The 20370-nt window shown below is 43.7% G+C and overlaps 1 protein-coding gene across 12 annotated transcripts in view; it reads left to right on the top strand.

Moving 5' to 3' along the window:
• The window catches only part of CELF4 (CUGBP Elav-like family member 4), a 1334281-nt gene that overhangs the window by 1049846 nt on the left and 264065 nt on the right, over positions 1–20370 (top strand). For 6 of the 12 annotated variants that reach the window (XM_086960321.1, XM_086960314.1, XM_086960320.1 and 3 more), the window contains exon 4: positions 5833–5958. In XM_086960321.1, coding sequence (XP_086816447.1) covers positions 5833–5958 — 126 coding nt within the window. Of the gene's footprint in view, positions 1–5829; positions 5959–20370 lie in introns of all 12 variants that reach the window. The other 6 variants (XM_086960319.1, XM_086960313.1, XM_086960317.1 and 3 more) reach the window with 1 other exon arrangement.

The following is a 20370-nucleotide window of genomic DNA, read 5'->3' as shown; positions in this document are numbered from 1 at the left end:
CCATTCTGCTATATATATATATATATATATATGTACATATATATATATATATATATATATATATATATATATATATATATATATATATATATATATATATATATATAAAATTATATATATGTATATATATACATATACATTCCCAACTCCTCACTACAGAGTACGCCGTCGCCTACCAAAACAGCGGGTGTGTCGTCGCAAAAAGGACTTCCGTAGTCCAGTCCTTAACATTGACTTCTCAAGCACGCAGTAGAACAACACGCTTGACGACACCATGTGCTGGCCAAAATTCTTTTATTGAAGTCAGCCCCTCGGACGCGTTTCGCCTGACCTGCAGGCTTGATCACCGAAGGTTTATGCTTTGTGGCGGCCATTATAACCCATGTGCAAAACACCCCGATCACGTGATAGTAAACTACAGCGCGATAGACATAAATAACAGACTCGTAGTTCTGGCTGAGTTACACATTGTCATCGAGTCAAAGCGCTCTTAAATTAAACGCATATGTTGTGGATTGCATGATTTAAATACTTTTTACACAGTGCAAAAATTGTATACATGCGTGCAAGTTATTGGCATAGTTATTGCAACAATTGTAAAATTAGGCTGGAGGAAACCATGTTGCCCCTATACATATACACACACATATATATATATATGCATACATGCGTATATATACATGTGTATATATATATATATATATATATGTGTGTGTATATATATATGTACATGTATATACGTACATACATGTGTATATGTGTGTATATACATATGTATACACACACAAATACACACACATATCTATATATCATGGAAAGCCATCATGTAGTGTTAGTGTCACCAAGGTGAAGTTCACACTTCCGCACATGAAATGATATAAAAGGACCCTATTCCAGTGTCAGTGACTCTGAAGAGATTCAGTGCTTCAGACAGTAAAACATTTATTAGTATAAAAAGCTTATCTTCCAGCCTGTGTTACTATTGATGCCAGTACTTTCATTACTTAGCCTAAAGCTCCACCTTTGTAAATAAGGTATTCAAATCTCATCACAACTATCAGCCAATGAGCTAGTTGCTGGGATGATGCCATAATGGATTGACCTGTGATGCGAGTCAGAGAGGAGGAGCTGCATGGGTCAGCGAGAGAGGACTGTGAGGAACCGCAGGGTCACACCGTTCTCGAGCTAAATGTGGGAGGGCAGGAGGGCTTGGTGGTTTGGTCTTTTGTGGTGTTGTGCAGTGCCCCATCCTGAAATTAAGGTTATCACCCGGCACCATTTTATTTCAGAAATTCAGACCAGGGTACTTCTGATAGGGGATTTTATTTTGTGTGCTGAGGGACACGTAATCGCTTCAATACATACGAGATGCAGTATAGGTATGGTGATAGCTGATCTGCTGAGTTTCATAGCCTGACAGGGCTCTTGGGGTAGCCGAAGTGAGGAACGTCTTGCTAGAAAACACATGACCAAAGCATAACCGGGGACCAGTTTTAGAGTCGACGAGTTGGAATAACATTCCAAAATATGACTCCGGTAAAGAAAATTAGGCCAGATTTATGGCTTGGCTCCAGTTTGGCTGGTCATGCCATCAGGTAATTCCCCCCTATGATAAATTGGATACCGTTCCTTGTGGGATTTACTGTCCCATTCAAGGTTCATGAGGTCAGATTGAGCGCTAACCTGCAATATTGTCCTTTATAAGGGCTTTTGGGGCATGGACCACACCAATAATTTATGGGAAGTGCCCAAGGCTAAGGCCAGGACCTTTCACATTGTTCACTGGCTGAAGGTGTATGAGGCTCCTGTACTGCCAGTAGCCTGCTTTCAGAAAGACCAGTGATCAGCATTTCTGAAGGGTGTCAGACAGGGGCTGCTCCTCCGCTAAGGAGGAGGACCTTCGCCCCACTGCTTTCAGAGCAGTGCAGAGGAAAAATAAAATGATAATAACAAGACGTTATATCAGTTAAATGTTTTCTGTTCCTAAGTGCAGGGAGGGCGGAGTGGTGAGCACACTTTTAGTGTGCATGACTGTTTGGTTTGGCCAGCTGTTTTGGCCCGGCAAAACAGTTTTAGACACTTTACATCTCCCCACCAAGCTGCATTACAAGGCCAGGTGGGGAACATGCCCAGGCTCCCTGTCCCCGCCTGAGCGCCAAACCACCTGATCTATGCCTACACGACTGAAGATCCTATTTAACAATAAGGCGCCAGCTGAAAGGGTGTGAAGGTACTAGCACTTTCGCCACACTATGAGGCCATACAAATTTTGGAATGCACGCTATATAAATCTGCCCAACATAACATAAGATCAGATCTTTTCAGACACAGTATGAGGTCCGCTTCATAGTTTGGCACCCTTTCGAGCTCCGCCATCTTGTTTGGTCAGAAGACCACCTGGAATAGAGCGCAATAGTCCGTCTTGGATTGAGTAACTGCAAACTAGAGTGTGAGTCATACGAAGAAACAGAGCCCTTCCTTTACCTCATTGTTGACCAGTAGAACATATGATAGCTCGGATTGTGTTAAGGAGGAAAGGCATAATGTTCAGTAGGTCTCATTGCAGGAGCAGCACACTTCTCTAAGGAAGCTGTTCTTTTTTTACTGCAAGCAAGGCTTTCTCAAAAATTAGAGGTAGTGTACATAGAACACTGAGGTGTGTGAGTGAAACCCAGTTACAGTAACCCAGATGTTATGGAAAGGGAGAGGATCATGAAACAGAGAGAGTGCCTTGAACGGTATTTGTTATTAGTTTACATCAGTGCTTTAAATGGACCAGAACTGTCTGGTACTGAGTACCGGCACTTTTTTGTTTTGAGATTGAGAGTACCCGCACTTTTCCAAAAAAACATAGGGGCATATTACCAAGCAATAGCGATAATTATCGCTATTGCTTGGTTAGAGACAAAAATTTACCGCAGCGCTGCGGCGATTTTTACCGCAAATATACCTTGGTATTACCAAGGTTTAACGCAAATGCGGTAAAAATCGCCGCAAAGCATGAATATCGCTGAAAAGTCCGCGATATTTATGCATTAGCGAGCTAATGCTCTTAGCCATGTTATCCACCTCCCATTGGATAACATGGCTAAGAACTGCTCAGGGCAGGTGTTAGCTTTTGGAGATATTCCCGCTTAGCGCGAATATCTCCAAAAGTTGGTAATAGGAGATAGCGATGTTAGCGACTGTTTTCAGTCGCTAACATCTTGGCACGCCCACTTTGCATCTCATTAGTGATAAATATCACTGACATGCAAAGTGGGGCCCAAGATGGTCGTTATCTCCTACTAGCTGTCGCTAACTGGTGTTAGCGGCAGCTAGGTAATAGGGAGATAATTTTATCTCCACTTTCTTGGCTTTTAAAGCCAAAAAAGCGGAGATAAACCCCCTTGATAATATGCCCCATAGTACTTTTAATTGGAGAGTACCAGCACTTCTCAGAAACAAGCATAGTATTCTGGTACAGAGTACCTGCACTTTTATTTCTCCATTTCAAGCACTGGTTTACATTACATATATTTACGCATTACAATATTCACAAGGGATTCCAGCTGCACATAGCTACTAAAGGCATGCAAGAGTTAGCTCATGGCGTGTTTGCAGGGTTATGTAACATTTTTATTACGCAAACTAGGCTTGGTGAACATTTCCAATTATTGACTGTCGCATATCTTTCCCCTTTGACTTAATCAGGGGATATTAAAAAAAAACATTTTTATTTGTAAGTGTCAGTGTTTCTAAGAAAGTGGATGTGGCATTTGTCACAAGTGTACTGTTGAACAGGATGGTCACTGGGTTTCATATATTTTCCTTGTGACTTCCAAAGTGGATACATGATTCTGCCATGGGAGAAAGGACAGATAGGTCAAATCAGTACACTGACACATAAAAAACATTGATACAGTGGTGGCACAAAAGGTTTTTTATGACGTTTGCACTGGAAAGATTTTGGGTGAAAATGTGGAGTATGTGATATTAAAGAGAAAAGCAAAAAGTACTATTACTGTTAAAATTAGGAACAGAGAAACCGTCTCAGATTTTTCAAAGTTTTTGCAAGAAATTTTGAAAGGTCACAAGAAAAAGAGCATCACAACTTCATATACCTTTAGGTGTGCATCTATAAAAATGTATATTAATGATTATTTACATTCATGTGGATTTAACAGGGATTTGAAGTCTTTATAGGTTGGCGGCAAGGCTAAAATGTTTTCTTGTCCACTCCTTTGGGATTTCCAGTTTTGAGGGATCGGGACAGCACATGGCGCGGAGACGATATTGGAATGAACATTTATCGGTGTTGTGTTCTGTATCTGTTGATGGTCTACTAATGAAAACACATGTGGGCTTTAGGATCGTATTTATCCTCAAATTCTGTGTTTCTTTTTCTTTATGGCTTTCTACAAGATGGATATTTAGGTGGTATTTTCCTGTGCTCAGGGCAATGACAACGAGCCAAAGGCAAAGGTGCATAGTGAGGGGAAAGGGCAATTAACAGCTGTTATCTCTCAATGGCATATGGGCAACAAGGGTAGTTTATTGGTCCCCTAATCTCGCCATTTTGATTGGCTGAGGTAATCTCAGCATGCCATTCAGAGTGCTAATTAAACTTTAGTCTTCTTAGAATTCTGCATATGCTACTGCTTTGTAGCCGGGCCAGGAACGCCGCCATGTTGGATAGGGATAAGGCTCAAACCTCCTTGGAACGCCCATCCTTTTCTATCTCCTAGGCGGCTCAGCGCCTGCAGCCTCTCTTGCCGCGCCGCTGTACTGCTTTTCCCAGCAGCTCAGCGGGCGGCAGCGTGAAGAGCAAAACTCAATATTTCTGTGTTTAAAAAGAACAAACATTGGAGCAGATTTGACTGGGGGGAATTCAGGTCAGCCATCAAACCTAATTACTTCAGCGCGCGTGCCGCTAGAAAATGACAGCAGCGTTTGATATGCAGTCATTTCTTGAGGGGGGGGTAGTTGTTGAGGGGGTGGGGGCTTTCTTCCATTCTTTAGCTCTTAACTCTCCCACTGAGAAATCAGACGCAGTCTCTGAGGAACAGTGAATGGAGGCTTTGAAGAGCTGCATGTAAATGAGGAAGATGGAGAATGGAGGGAGCAGGGACTCTATGCCTACAGCTCAGTGAGTTAATGCGCATGCTACAGGGAACTGTGTGCAGTCTGTCTGTTATGGGGTTCATTCTGGGTGGCTTTTCTTCTTTTCGTAGTTAACAAAGAAAGTACAATTGAGTGTGGTGTAAATACAATTCATGCTGTTAGACTTCAGGATGTATAGTGCTACACAGTGGTTAACTCAATAAGGACAGATTATCTATCTCTCTAGTCTCTCCAGACCCAGCATTGGCCAACAAGCCTTGGCAAAGCCAATTTGTCTGGCCAGGTCAAGCTAGTGTGATAATTATTTTTTTTAAGCACATGGCACAAAAATATTAACAAGAAGTAAGCAAACCATGCCACTGCCTAAATGTATTAAACATACTTTTGTTCCAGTAGAGCCTTAAAACTTGGCTTTTTAGATAGGTTGGTCTTGGTTCTGAGCTTCTGTGACTTTTTGGAAGTTTTGTGTACTGATTAGCTCTGGGACACTCCTGTTGGAGTAGCCATGCGCTTGATAAATGTCTTTCATTCATTCATCCAACGTAGGTTTTCATGATAACCACATGCAATAAATGTGTATATGGAAACCAGGCATATTAAGAAAATGAACTAGCTATTTAATGAAAAGATGGTAGAATCAGTAAAATATGTTTTGAGCATGCTCAGATTAGTGATCTGATTCTAATGTCTCCAAAATATGGTAAGCATCTCTCAACTTTGTTCCAGAAGACAGAAAACTCTTTGTCGGTATGCTGAACAAACAACAGTCTGAGGATGACGTGCGTCGGCTATTCGAAGCGTTCGGCAGCATCGAGGAGTGCACGATACTTCGAGGGCCCGACGGCAACAGCAAAGGTGGGATATGGATTCCTTTTGTCTCCTATTAGATACCTAGTGAGTCAGAAGTTTGAATGTCATATATTTGCAAAAGATCATGGTCAGAGCTTTAAACGATCCAGCACCGGACCTCACTATCAAGTAGGCCTATTGAATAAGCACTAAGCCTCAGTGTAGCAGGTCTGTGATGTGACCCACATACGTCCCATATTAGTGGTTGAAAACCACCGTTATCCAAAACTACAAAATGACCCTGCACCTGAGAAACGTGTATTCTATTTATATAGCTATCATAGTACAGCTTATTTAAAGGAATAAAGAAACATATCACAAACAGAATGACTTCCCAGATGAAAATACCAAACAGTTGTATGTCTAGATTGTAGTTACAGTAAATCTTTTATTGTAAATCACTTGTCCTCTTTTTTAAAATCACCACACAATTGCTTTGCCAACGCGTTTCATCCCTCTTGGGACTTCTTCAGGGCTAGAAGCAATTACAAAACACTATTTACAATATGCACACATTAAAAACATTCAATAAGTTATACATATACAATTAGATACAATCCTTTGTTGGACTCACATCCTATGACTACTAGTCAGCTAATAGACATGGTTGTTATCTTATTACATAGTTAAAACACTGGGAAGCCATTTAACAAAGTACATGATAGTGACATTGCAAATCAAATCAAATTTGCAATGTGAAGATCATGTACTTTGTTAAATAACAACAACAATGAAATTAACCACTTTGCTTTTGAACCCGCTCAACAAGATAGAATTGAATTAATGGCGGATAGGCACAGCAACAGGGAAGTCTTAGTAAATATTTTTTAAGGCAGGGCTCATGTGCATAGTTTAGTTCAATAAGAAACTAACCCCCCCCCCCTCAAAATGTATGTACCTAACAGTATCCCCATGTCCTTTTTCCATCTCTCTCTCATCCATGTAAGTTATATGTATTCTTCTTCTACTTGTATGTAAAGCGATCTGTGCCCTAGTGGCTAGCTCTGCACTATATAAGCTGGACTATTAAATAGTCATTATGTGATGTGTTCTGATGTATCATGCCATGTCATAGTATGTTGATCTATGTTGTTAGCCGGAGTGTTATTCTGGGCTTGGATAATGGCAAAATAAAGAAATCAATCGAGTCTGTCCACAAAAAATAGGAATTTGACAGATGAATGGATCTCACCCAATCATTGCAGCAGTTAAAACAAGCATTGGCATAGCCAATAGGTCTCGCTTTTGGGTCCTAATAAGTGTTTAGTTATCCAGCACAATATCCTTGGTGCAACAACATCAACTGTTGCATGGCTAAACACTTATGAGGCCCCTAAGGCGAGACCTATTGGCTATGCCAATGCTTGTTTATTTCTATCTCATATAATGAAGGACCATAATGAAGATTCTGCAGCAAGACAACCTTCGATACAGATTAGCCTTTTTGCATGAAATATAGAGAGGAAATGGCAAAGCAAACTTAAAAAGAAATAAAAACACAATACAGTCTTCCTGCCATTTGCTTGAAAAAACAAGCATTAGCAAATACAATAGGGCTCCACTGTGTCAGTTCTTGACGTTGTCAATTTCTTCGAGCCCTGCTGTACAGCCACACCGCTGCTGTGCATCACGGCTGAAAGTTAGGAGAAAAAGTGCAGTGATCCGTTTCTTAGTATGGGGTTATTTTCTGCCTTCACAAATTATTTTTAATTATCTTATGTCCAAGCTAAAGTTTGCGGTGTTGACCCTGCTTGAAAACAGCCCCAAAAAGGCATTGCAGAGCAGGGAGTGCAGCACTGTCTGCATTTTGTAACATCTTGTAACTACTGCCACAACCTTTGGGCACTTTTTGTTCTGGGGGGATAGGATGGGGCAATCCACAAAGTGGGAGGAATGGGGTTGGGCAGGGCAAGCAACAATGGGGAGGAGTAGGGGCAGGGCAAACAAGAATGCAGGAGTGATGAAGGGGGTGCAAGTAAAAGGGAAATGAAAAAAGTACCTTTGAAAACGGAGAACAATGGAAGGGCACTAGGCAAAGGAAACAGTACTTAGGCCATGCTCAAGGGTAGAGACAAACACACAAAGAGGAAGTGAATCCGGCACTTGCTGACCAAAGAGAAGCAAGGAAAGGAGTGATGATGAAGCAAACCAATAGTAAGCAACAGCCAAGGTCTACGCCCCCTGTAAATAAACAAAATGTCTCACAAGCAACAGTGCATGTGCTGTCTCAGGTGAGACCTAAACTATAAGATGTGGCAGGGGCGAGCTCAAACTGTCAAAGAGGTGAAGGTGCCTGCCAAACATGATGAAGGGCATAAAACAACTGGCAGTGCCCCCAAAACACTTAGGGGAGCTAGGATGAAGGCAAAAGAGTGTTCAAGGAAGGGGCAAAGATCTGTCCGGCCTGAGGGGAAGCAGCTGTTACCATGCAGGACTTTCACCACGCAGTATTTACCACACAGGTAAGTATTTGTACTTTCATTACGTGGTACTTTACCACACAGCTAAGCATGTTTTTTTTAAAAAAACATACTTTTTATGTCATTTTTAAAAGTGATTTTAGAATTTAGGGCTCGTTAGAGGTTAAGGGGGGTGAAGATGATGAGTGTTCTGGGATGAGTAGAGGTAAGGGAAGACGAGGGTGACTTCAGGCTCAGGGATGGGTAGTAGTAAAGGGTGGTGAGGATAACTTAAGGCTTTGGGAGAGGGTAGAGATAAGAGAAGGTGAAGGTGACTTGATGCCTCAGAGGGGGGTAGGGGTAAAGGCAGGAACTGGCAAATTGAGGTTTCTGCGGTGAGAAGAAGTACAGGTAAAACATACAACTTTTTAAATTGCAGCATGTTTGGTGAACAGAAAATAATTCTTGAAATTGTAAACGAAGTAACCAACAAATAAATTAAAGTAACAGTTTTGTGCCCATAACATTCGGTGACGAGAGATAACAGAACCATTGTCTCCCCAGAGCCCCAAATCATCCATGAGAGACAAAGGGGTATTACATGTGTGAATGATCTGAAACAGTAAACTTTCCAGCTCTACTGCCTCCAGGCTCCCACATGTGGTACCTCGCACCAGTACTGCCTCCCACTGCCACAGGATTATTTCACTCGGGATCCGCACTCAGCCAGCGGATAAAATAATGGACCTGTATTATCTGAACATTAACTTTATATAATACTTACACTTCTTGGGGGTGCATTGCTCGCATTTCAGTACACTAACAGTGTGCATTAGGAGTGTTGGTTAATGCCATACAAAAAGACAAGGATAGAACCAAAAGGGGTTAAAAAGAACCATCACATTGTCTATTTTTGCATACTGGTGGTCTAGTTGCTGACATATTTTGGCAACAGTCATGATGTAGTGGAGTTGTTCAAACAATAGCCTGTATGCTGTTCTATGGATAACATTTATTTCTAAGAGTGGGCTCAGCGAGATTGGAATGGTTTAGGACTTATCCACACTGTCGACAACTAATCACAAACTGAAGCTTTCTCTGCTTCCAAGAAATGCTCACCGCTGAGATGGAGGTGCAGGAGAGGAAGGGGCAAGAGGACACGGGCCGCTACTGGCTGGAGCGGGGTGAATGCTGTCAGCAACAACTAGCACTAAAACACAAGCGCGGCCCCGCGACCGCAAAAGTTAATTGTGAGAGAGAGGGGGAGCAGGTGAGCCCACAAGTGGTGCGCACGTGTGCACTAGGTAGAGCAGTCTGCTCTTTTTGGAAACACATACTCATGCTTGTGGGGTGCCCCTGCGCACTCCCACAAGGTGGATGCCGCCACAAGCATGAGTATGTGCTACCAAAAAGAGCAGAGCGGCAGCTAAAGGTCTCCTATGCGGAGCATGCACGCTGCATAGGCGAGACCTAAAAAGGAGCATGCAATGGCTCCGCCCATTGGTCCTACCCTTCCATTGAACTGCAAAGGCAGAGTGCGGAGCAGTGGCCGGTCATGACCACCGCTGGATGAGTCTACGATATGTAAGGTCTTTTAAATGTTGCAACAAACAAAATCAATTTTACAACATAAGATATCTGCCGACCCTACTCTCTCCTTCTTAGTCAGAAAAGCAAGCATTTTCATTGCATGTGTTTTCCTTGGTATTTAAACAGGAAGCACTCAGCCAGGATAGGTACTGGAAAAAAATCAAGCTTGTGTACTCAACTGAGAAATGCACAATTACCTTTGATGGACACACAAATGTAGGCACATGGAGATTGAGTGACTTCCCCAGAATCACACGAAGTTAAGTCAAGGGACCTGAAGCTAGGATTCGGACTAGGCCCCAAGGCTCCAAAATCAGCAGCTCTAGCCGCTATGACACATCTCCTCCCTGTGTGCTGGGGTATGCCTAAGCACGCTTGGAGTTTTAGTTCATGAGTGGTTATGGCTATGTTTGCCAAGAAGCCTTAGAGCGTTCAGCTACTATGCTAGCATTCCTATCCTACATGGGCATAAACTATGCAAGTTATAAAATACTGGTGTAAGTGAATACTAGTCGCAGACATTGCTGACACGCTTACTTTGCAACTAATGCTTGGGCGCTTACTATAAACCATTTAAAAGATGTAAGTATGGAGTTAGGAACCTAGTGTAATTGTAATATACTTTTTAACTAGCTAAGCATGTTATCCAAAAACGTGTTTCCTTTACTAAGCTTGCCCTCTGGAAACTGCATATTTGTGTCTGTGCCCCCTCTTCTGCACTACTTCCGGATGACCCATGCACGTGAAAGTTCAGCGAGCAGATCAATCTGGGATATGCACAGTAACATATTGGTAAAGATAAGTTTGCATAGGGTTACACCGAGTGGGAATTTATATGTTTTGTATTCCACTGACACTTATATGAAACGTTCACGTCTGTAGTGTATTCAAGATGTACACTACGTATACGTCTATGTCGCCTTTGTATAGGACAGTAAGCATGCGCTGTATTATGCCTATGCATATATAATGACCTTTTCTAGGCATAAGTAACGTCCAGAGTTACCGACGTTCGAGCTGGGGAATGAGGTTTGAGTCTCGGCGTCGGGTCAACACACCCTATGATTCTGGGCAAATCACTTAATTTCCCCTTGCATAAAAAAAGTAAATTTGTCCTAGTCTAGTGTAACTGGTGCTGATGTAAAGCGCTCCAGTACCTTCGGGTCGAGTTTGCGCTATATAAAACTGCAAAAAAGAAAAAAATAAGTGAGGTGTCTTCATGGTCAAAGCTTTTCTGGTCCAAAATAAACTCTGAAAACCTCAAGTAATGTTTGTTTAAAGAGCAGATCCACAAGAAGGCCTTCTAGTGAAATGAATTCCTTAAAAAAACATCCCCCCTGAAAGAGCAGTTCCAGAACAATGCACAGCAATTAAAGATGTATTAGCTGTGGTTAAATTTAACATCCAAACTTTAAGATGCCCGGTGTCCAAACATTGCTCTAAAAGGTGTTCTATTTCAGAGAAAAAAACATTCTCCGATGAAAATAGCTCAATAACAAAACATCTTGTACAGAAGGAGAAGGGCCTGTAAAAATAGCCCAGAGAGCGTTGTAAAGTGTGCTTCAGAGGACTGCTGGAGAGGGTGCTGCCTGGCTCTGTCTCAAAGACTCCTCTCCTGGAAGACCCAGTGTTAGGAAGCCATCCTGGCGGTTCTGTTCCATAAGGTGAACAGAAAACCTTACGCACATTGTGGGCTTTAACCAGCCTTTCTTCATACTGAATCTTAACAAAGCATCCTTTCCTGCAGGTACCTTTAATCGTGAGGAGCCTGTCACTAATGAAGATTATTGATTAGAGCCTGTGTGACCTCCTCCCTCGAGGTCATTATGGACACTGTTTCCCGCCCTGAACGTTCACATGATCACCTAATGAATTCTGGGTGTTGTAGTTTCACTGACGCCCAGTGAAGCGGGGAATTAAAGGAACGAAAACGTGTTTTCCAATCAATCTTTAAAACTTACACAGGTGTTGCTCATAAAATCTCCACATTTAATGTATTTTTTTTAAATTTAACATTTCTTTGTAGCACTACTGCACCCGGCTGTGGGATATTAATACAAAACACAATAAAACCATCAAAGTACTGGTTCAAAGCTTTGAAACAATCTGAACCACTCGCGCGGGACCAACAAAGTCTTTGCCCATTCATACAGAATTGAAGAAGCACTTTTAGGTCAAGTCTACCAGACAGGGCAGCTGTCTGGTTGCTAAGGACCTATTGTCAGCTTACCAAGAACTTCCAGTGAGCTTAAAGTTCGCCCATTGCTTTCCATTGGTTGGTTTTATTGTCACTCTCATTTGCTTCCTTATGTAATGGCCTGACTAGTCAATCTCGTGTTTGTTCCTCCCCTGGAGCATATCCTCTTTACTTGTATCCTTCCACTGCTCATTTTTAGGGAAGCGACTTTCTTCTTTTTGCTTAAGCACTCCAACAGAGCCCATGTGTTTTCCAGTTGTCTGTCTCGTGCTTTTCTCCCCGTGCTCTCACCTCTGTGCTTCTCTCTTTTGTTTTTCTCTCACTCCGTGCTTCTCTGCCTGCCCTCAGTCCTTGCTCCCTTTTCCGTGTGTTTTTCCCTACTCACCTTCCAAGGTCCTATTTTTTATTTCTTTGTTAATTGGAGGTTTTGGCAGCAAATTGCTGGTGGTCATTTCACTTTCTAAATAAACACATTGTTGTGCTACGTCGCTTTGGTAAATAAAAAGAATTGGCACACGATTCACATGCATATGTCATTGTGCATGCATATGACAACAAAGCGACGCAGCTACCAGCAGCAGTGTCATTGAACCTTTCTTTCCCCTTTGTTCATGCTGTACAGCATTTGTTGATGCATACAGCATATACAAAAGGCATTGGCAAAGCCAGTAGGTCTCAAAGGTGAGAGCTATTGGCTTTGCCAATGCTTGTTTCCAGGAGTTTCTTGCCTTTCGTCATTGCATTTGTGGACCTGACCCCAAATTGCCTTCTCTCTTCAAGAAGAACCAGATCCTTACAACAGCGATGTGGTTTCCACACACCCTCTGTTAAACCCCGAGGTACAGACCTGTACCCATCCTTACGTATTATGCGTACCCTCGACCAGTGGCGTAACTAAGGCCCCTGCAGCGCCGAGGTGTGGGGTGGCCGGGGAGGGGGGGGAGGGGGTGTCAAGCTCCAGGGCCCCCCTCAGCACAGTACCTGACCTGAAAGCTCCTGGTTAAGACCAGTGGTGGCCCCACCATGTACCTTGCAAGGCAGCCCCTCAAGTTTCATAACGCCACTACCCTCGATCTGGACTGGAGTTCTGAAAGGTCCAGAGGGCAAAATGCAGGTACTATATAAAAATCATAAATAAAGATATAAAGGATTGTAATGTGAAATGTATACATAATTTCACTGACAAGCAACAGGACAGGGGTTCACATCGCTAAAGAAATTTTACCAAACCATGTCAACATGTCAGAATGCTACATTCAACATAACTTGGAACTCAGCCTTTCATCCTTGGGCTCTCCTCGCCGAGGGGGACTAATACCCTTTGAACCCCACTACCGTCACACGTGCACTTGACAATTTTATGAATCCCAGAAGTGAGTAAAACCATACAAATCATAGCATACACCTACACAGGTGGTATTAAATTCCCCAAAAAAGCAAATGGGCAACGGACTTATCGAAAAAAAGCTCCTACACAGGTGGTGCTCGTGAAATCTCCCCTTTAAACATGTATTTTTATTTATTTAACATTTCTCTATAGGACTACTGCACCCGTTGAATATTAATCCAAAACAGAATAAAATAGGCAATATAAAAAAATCTAAAAGAATTATAAAATATATAATAAATGCATAAATACCACACCTAATGGCAATTTAATTTAAACCTTGTGTTTTTTGTTGAAGAATACAAATAAAATCATAGGCCGATCACAAAATTGTGTTTTGTCAAAGTGAAAAATGTTGGTGCACGTCAAGTACAGTAGACCTGTTCAACCACACGCAAGCCACCGGTCCAGGGAACATTCCAAGCAGAAACAGGGGCAGAGAAACGGGGAGAGAGAACACCGACGTCTTCCACAGGACTCCTGGCCCTGCCCTGAAGCGCCACGCATCCTTCCCCAGCCCCTCTATGCCTGTCACAGCGGATGTCGCGCGAGCAGTCTCCATTGAGAAGCACAGAGACGCCCTGCTGAGACGCTCCATCGATAGTCCCTCCGCTCGTCACCGCTCGTGCCGCTCGTCACGGAGAGGTGTGAGGGCGCACCTGCCGCGTGTCATGTCACACCGCCGAAGGCATGGTACTATGCACCAACCAGCCTGATGGGTAAACAAACCGGCGCGCGCACCCTTCAGAGACCATTAGTCTGCTGACTGCACAATGTCTCATCTCTCTTCCTGGTGCCCTTAGTGCTTCCGGTGCCTCTGCCTTCATGTTCCGGGTGACGCCACAGGGTATGTGGCAGTGTATAGCCGGTGCCTATGTCCTCCACCATGCAATAAATCCCACGCCACATACTTTGATAGCAAAAAAACACAGCTTTATTATGACAGACCTGCGGTTCATAACGCATTAGTATATAAATACAACATAAGCACCACCACAGTAATTCATCATAAGAACTACTAACACCCCCTTCCTTAAAATCTCCTCAAAGTGCAAACGTTCCCTCAAAGAAGACCCCATACACCAAAACATTCTTCTTCTTCCATTCGCACCCCTTGCATTTCATTCCCAATCACTCTCTCTCACGCCACCACCAAGCATCCCCCACTCAACTCCCATTCCCAGCTCTAACAGGTTTATTCACCAAGTCAACCACCATCCAGTTATCAACTCTGAACATAACTGGCCTTTACCCCACACCACCAACGCAATGAGTAAGGGAAACAATTCCAGAAGCGCTATACTTCTGCATCGTATCATCCAATGATGTGGCCATCTTTCCACTCACCATTGCCCTTCCCAAAATAGACCAAAACCCATGCACCTGCCACATCTGAAAAAAGTTGCAGCTGCCTATTTGTTCTTTCTTCTAGAAAATGCATGGAGATTCCATTAAAGTAATCTATGAATGTCCTCCAAATGCATATGTCTGCCTTTACTGTCATTGTAATCCTCGCTCTATAATGTGGTAATACCGCACCTGACAACCCCCTACAGAAAGTCCTCCCTGCCTTCACCACCCTACAAGCAAGGTTCAAATAGCCGAATAGTTTCTGAACTTTCCTCAGGTCCAGTCCTTTGTCTCTTATTCTCTCCCAAAATGATTTTATTTGAGCCACTTTTTTTTACCGGTCACTTTGCCACCATCTTCCTTGTGTCTAGTTCTGTACTAAGAAAAGTCAGTACTCTGCTTGGACCTTCTGTTGTCACTGGAGCTAATGTTACTCCCAAGTCGTCTGCCGTTCGTTTGAAATTCTGCAAACATTCTCAAACACTTTGAAATTCTGCAAATGTCTCTCAAACACTCACCAGAATTTGGTCATCCTACATGCAAAACATCTTCTAAATAATGTGAATCTAATTCATGGCCTGATTGCTTTGAAATTGCCCTTTACAACAAAGTACTGAAAGTTTCAAACAATGAACAAGATATTGCACAACCCATTGACAAATCTCTGTCTAAATAAATTGCTCCTTCGAATTGCATGCATTATAAAGAGAAATCAGCAGGATGTACTGGCAACAAGCAAACTGCAGATTGTATATCACATTTTGCTAGCTCGCTTCCTTACCCTCCCCCCCTCACTTAATTAGCTTCAACTCAAAAATGGATTTCCTTAGCCAGATTCTTTACCACAATTTATTTTATTTTTCTAGCTGATCTCAAAATATCTCTGACCTTTGTCACTTGATAGCCCAAACAAAAAGTTTATTGAAATGCCCCATTCCATTTTGCTGCTGCCTCCCTATCTGGATATAAATGCAGCCATGCTTTCAATCTATCTACCATAACCGGTATATGTGCCCTTGGCATAGGCTGTGACTTTTAACCCTTTCCCTCCCTGTTCCCTATTGGTCCCCACTGTTCACCAATGCAAAGCATTGTGTGATTGGGTGACTGCACCTACAACTGTCTGTTCTCTATTGGTCTCCACTGGTCACCATTGCAAAGCATTGTGTGATTGGGTGACTGCTCCTACACCTAAGGCATGGCTTGGTAGTTCCGGCTGGACTGTTCCCATGAGGCACAGGGTCAGACTGATTTGCATATGGCCATGTCTGAACTGGGGTGGCAGAGTGGGCTAAAGAACGGTGATGGATTAAACCCAGATCTGTTGACTGGGTGTGAGTGTTTGATTGGCTCAGATGCTCCATCCATCGCCATCCCCTTTTGTACTGCTTTGTTCGCCATAAGTTGGCAGGGTCTGCTCAGACGTGAGTCCCTTGCTCACTTTGCCACTGGATTCAAGCAAGCCTGGCTGAAGACGGCTACAATGCCAGAAACCGGTCCTAGGATGCTTGTTTCCGGTCCAGGGAAAACATGGCTTGGCAGTTCGGGCTGGACTGTTCTCATGAGGCACAGGGTCAGACTGATTTGCATATGGCCATGTCTGAACTGGGGTGGCAGAGTGGGCTAAAGAACGGTGATGGATTAAACTCAGATCCGTTGACTGGGTTTGAGTGTTTGATTGGTTCAGATGCTCCGTCCATCACCATCCCCTTATGTACCGCTTTGTTTGCCATAAGTTGGCAGGGTATGCTCAGAAGTGAGTCCCTTGCTCACTTTGCCACTGGATTCAAGCAAGCCTGGCTGAAGACAGCTGCAATGCCAGAAACCGGTCCTAGGAAGCTTGTTTTAGGTCCAGGGAAGGCATGGCTTGGCAGTTCGGGCTGGACTGTTCCCCTGAGGCACAGGGTCAGACTGATTTGCATATGGCCATGTCTGAACTGGGGTGGCAGAGTGGGCTAAAGAACGGTGATGGATTTAACCCAGATCTGTTGACTGGGTGTGAGTGTTTGATTGGTTCAGATGCTCCGTCCATCACCATCCCCTTTTGTACCGTGTGTGTTGTGGCTAGCAGATGTTTAGGAGACATCTGTTGCAGCCACAATTGTGAATTCACAACCGCCATCACATGTCTGGATTCAAATTTATCCTCGCCTGGAACTCCTCGTCATATCTTTGCCAGGCTTAACCTCCAAAATATATCAAAGCCTTAATTTTAATGTCCACATATGTAAAGAGTGGCACTGTTCTTTCAACTTGTTTTTCACAATATACGCTGGTGTGTATCATGAAAGCCGAGGTCCAGTTCTCAATTGTGATAGGAAGGCTTGGCTGCCTCACCAGCTCCCACTCCTTCTCTTTTGAATCTTCCTTTGACTGAAGATCTTTATGTACTTTTTGAAAACATCTACAAAGTGTAATTTCTAAATTCACCCTTTTTTGTTTGAAAAATGAAAACTCAATGGTATTGGTAGTCCCATGTATTGCAACTTCTTTCCAATTTTGCTTTTTCGTCCCCTACTTTTGCTCGTTCTTCCTTTTGCTTTTTGTCAGCCTCTTCTATCTGTATTTCTTTGTCATACATTGCTTTGTTGTTTTTTTTATTACCTTTATAAACTCATTGAAAAATACAAAGGTTAAAGGGACATTATAGCTAGGTGAAAATGTCATTTACAACAAGCCATTTTAAACTATCAAATGTACTGAAATTCACCAGTTATAATTGTCTCAAGTATCTATACCCTGGTGTAAATATAACTTGCACCTTCACCATACACTAATATATATCTCACATATTACAACGCGCATGACATGTTCATTGACTGCATTGATAACATCACTTCTACATCTCAAATGACATAATTGATGACGACACCGCAGGAGCAGCGTTTGTTTCTGCTCCTGCTGGAGACATCAAAGCTAGATTCCATATCCTGGAGGGGAAATAGTATTAACAACGCGATCTACACCACTCATGCCGTTACAACGCAAGTGGAACAACTCTTGCCTTTACAACGCATATGCCTTAACCAGGCATATGCCTTAACCACGCATATTCCTTTACAACGATTTACGTTGTAAAGGTGGTAAAGGTGTTTGTGTGTTTAAGGCAGTCAGCAGTCTAGCGTTGGAGCGAGTGGGCAGGTGGTGGGAGGGGTTGGAGACTCCCTGCGAATAACAATAGAAGGAACAGCGACTTGGTGAGTACTTTTTTTTTGTATGGTTGACCTGGGATTGAGGTATTTTAGAGGGCTGGGGGCCGAGTTTTAGGATGAAGGGTTAGGGGTATTTTTCAGGACTGGGATACAGGATTTAGGACTCAGGGTGGGATAGTTTTGAAGATTGAAGTCTGGGTAATTTTAAGGAATGGGGGGGCCGGGTCTTAGGGCCAGGGGGGCAGGATATTTTACATAGCTGGTGGCAGGTTTCAGTGTGGAGGGTGGGTATTTTTCAGGGCTAGAGGGCAAGGATGTAGGTCTCAGGGCAGGGGGAAGAGGTAGTTTTGGGGGCTGGGGGTCAAGTTTTAGGGCGGGGTCAGGGTATTTTAGAGGGCTTGGGGTCGGGTTTCAGGGTGGAGATCCGGGTATTTTTCAGGGCTATGGAGCCAGGATTTATGGCTCAGGGCTTGGAGGGTTGTGGTATTTTTTAGGGCTGGGGCCGGGTTGTAGGGCTTAGGACGTGAGGTTGGGGTAGTTTAAGTGCTGTGGCTGGGGTAGTTTTAAGAGCTGGGGTCGGGTTTTAGGGATCAGGGCGGAGGGCTGGGATTTAACTTTTACCACTCATTTACCTTTACCAATCATGCCTTTACATCAAAATACAGTATAAAGGCATGCGCGGTAAAGGCCGGTGTGATAAAGATGTGGTCATTGTTAAGACCGTATTGTTCGACATTAAGTGGGTCCATAATGCAAACGTCCTGGAAAGCGCAGGTAGTGATTTAGATTTCTTTTCCCTGCCTCTGCTCTTCTGAGCATGGAACAACACAGTGTCCCGGTGGAGGGGGTCCCTGGGACACTTTCTGCCATTGGGCTCCAGGGGATGTGGGCCCAATGCCCCCCTCCACTAATAATTAAGATTGCAGACCCAAGGAGATGGCGCCTCCGAAACCACTATATGGCTCAGGGAGGGAGCCACACCCCCTCTCTCCCTAAAATAAATTGGGGTGGGGCAACCCACAGACCATTGCCCTCCCCCAGGGGTTTCAAATTTAAAAGGGCAGGAGTCCATCCTTTTTTAATTTAACATTTTATAGAACTATTAAAAATATCAGATTTTGGCCTCCCACAAGGCATAGGGGTCAGGGTATCCCTACCCTGCGCCCCCATATGTTCTAACATTTTTTTATTCTGAACACAAGGACTTGAGTCCTAAAATACTGCTAAACATGTGAGGTAAGGCAACCAATCCAGTCTAATCTTTTGATCTGCCGGACCTGCAGTACTACAGTGTCTCTAAATATACATGCATTTTGAACTTTAATTTCTCAAAAACTACTGAACGAATTTACACCAAGTCACAAAAGAGCACGCTTTCCTGGTAAAGGTGTAGCTTTCTGTCAAATCGCGTATAATTTCCATTCAGCTGATCTGGCTGTTGCGCTGTTCAATTTCCCTAAGGAATTTGCATGGGGAAAACATGTTCTGGGGCCCCCCTTTTTCTCTGCCCCCTCTTGACTGCACAATACTTGCCATAACTAGTGCCACGCACCATGTAGTTATCTTGATAATTGATTTTGTGTTTCTGCATCATTGCCAAATTTGTGTTTTGAGCATGGCGGATGGCACATGAGTTGTGTGGGTTGAATTTCAGTAGTTTTGTGCGTTTCAGCAAGAACCATAACTGAGTTTTTTAATAGTGTTTTTTCAGTGATTTTTTTTATTTTTATGATTTACTCAAATAAAAACATAACTGCGCACCGCCTTGGCCCTGCACAGCAGTGACATAACGGAACATGAGATGGCCCCCCTGCAAAGTACATGCAGGTGGACCCCACTCTCCGGACACAGTCCGCAGCTCTCTGGCCAGGGGCCTGCCAGTGTCAGGCCCCCCCCGCACCGTGAGGACTGTGGGGGGTTTTGTTGCGCCATTGATGCGCGGCAGGGATTATGCATAGGGCGTTGCATGCGGCTGTGCTCTGCTCTGTGCCTACCTGGGAGACAACCTTTCTGCCATTCTCTGTGGAAGTTAGGAGCAGGGCCTGGCCACACTTCACATCTTTTGACCATGCTCCACAGGGGCTGGCCACAGGGCCTGGTCCACAGCCTCGCCTACGGCCTAGCCTTGCAACCCATCTGTCGTGGATGACCAAACCCCTCTGCCTTACACCGCATGAATGCTATTTTCAGGGCTTTAAGTGGCCCGGCCCCACCGACAGGATTTTAAAGTGGGCCTTGAAACGGGCCCCTTTCAGGCTCTGTTTTCGGCCTTGGCACTGGTGGTCCGTTTTTTTCCCCGACTGGAGTGACAGCAGGCACATCCATGTGGGCGTGCTGACACTG

Source organism: Lissotriton vulgaris, chromosome 3_1 (genome assembly GCF_964263255.1).
Source record: "Lissotriton vulgaris chromosome 3_1, aLisVul1.2, whole genome shotgun sequence".
Taxonomy (NCBI): Eukaryota; Metazoa; Chordata; class Amphibia; order Caudata; family Salamandridae; genus Lissotriton; species Lissotriton vulgaris.
This window is presented reverse-complemented; position numbering and strand designations above follow the sequence as displayed.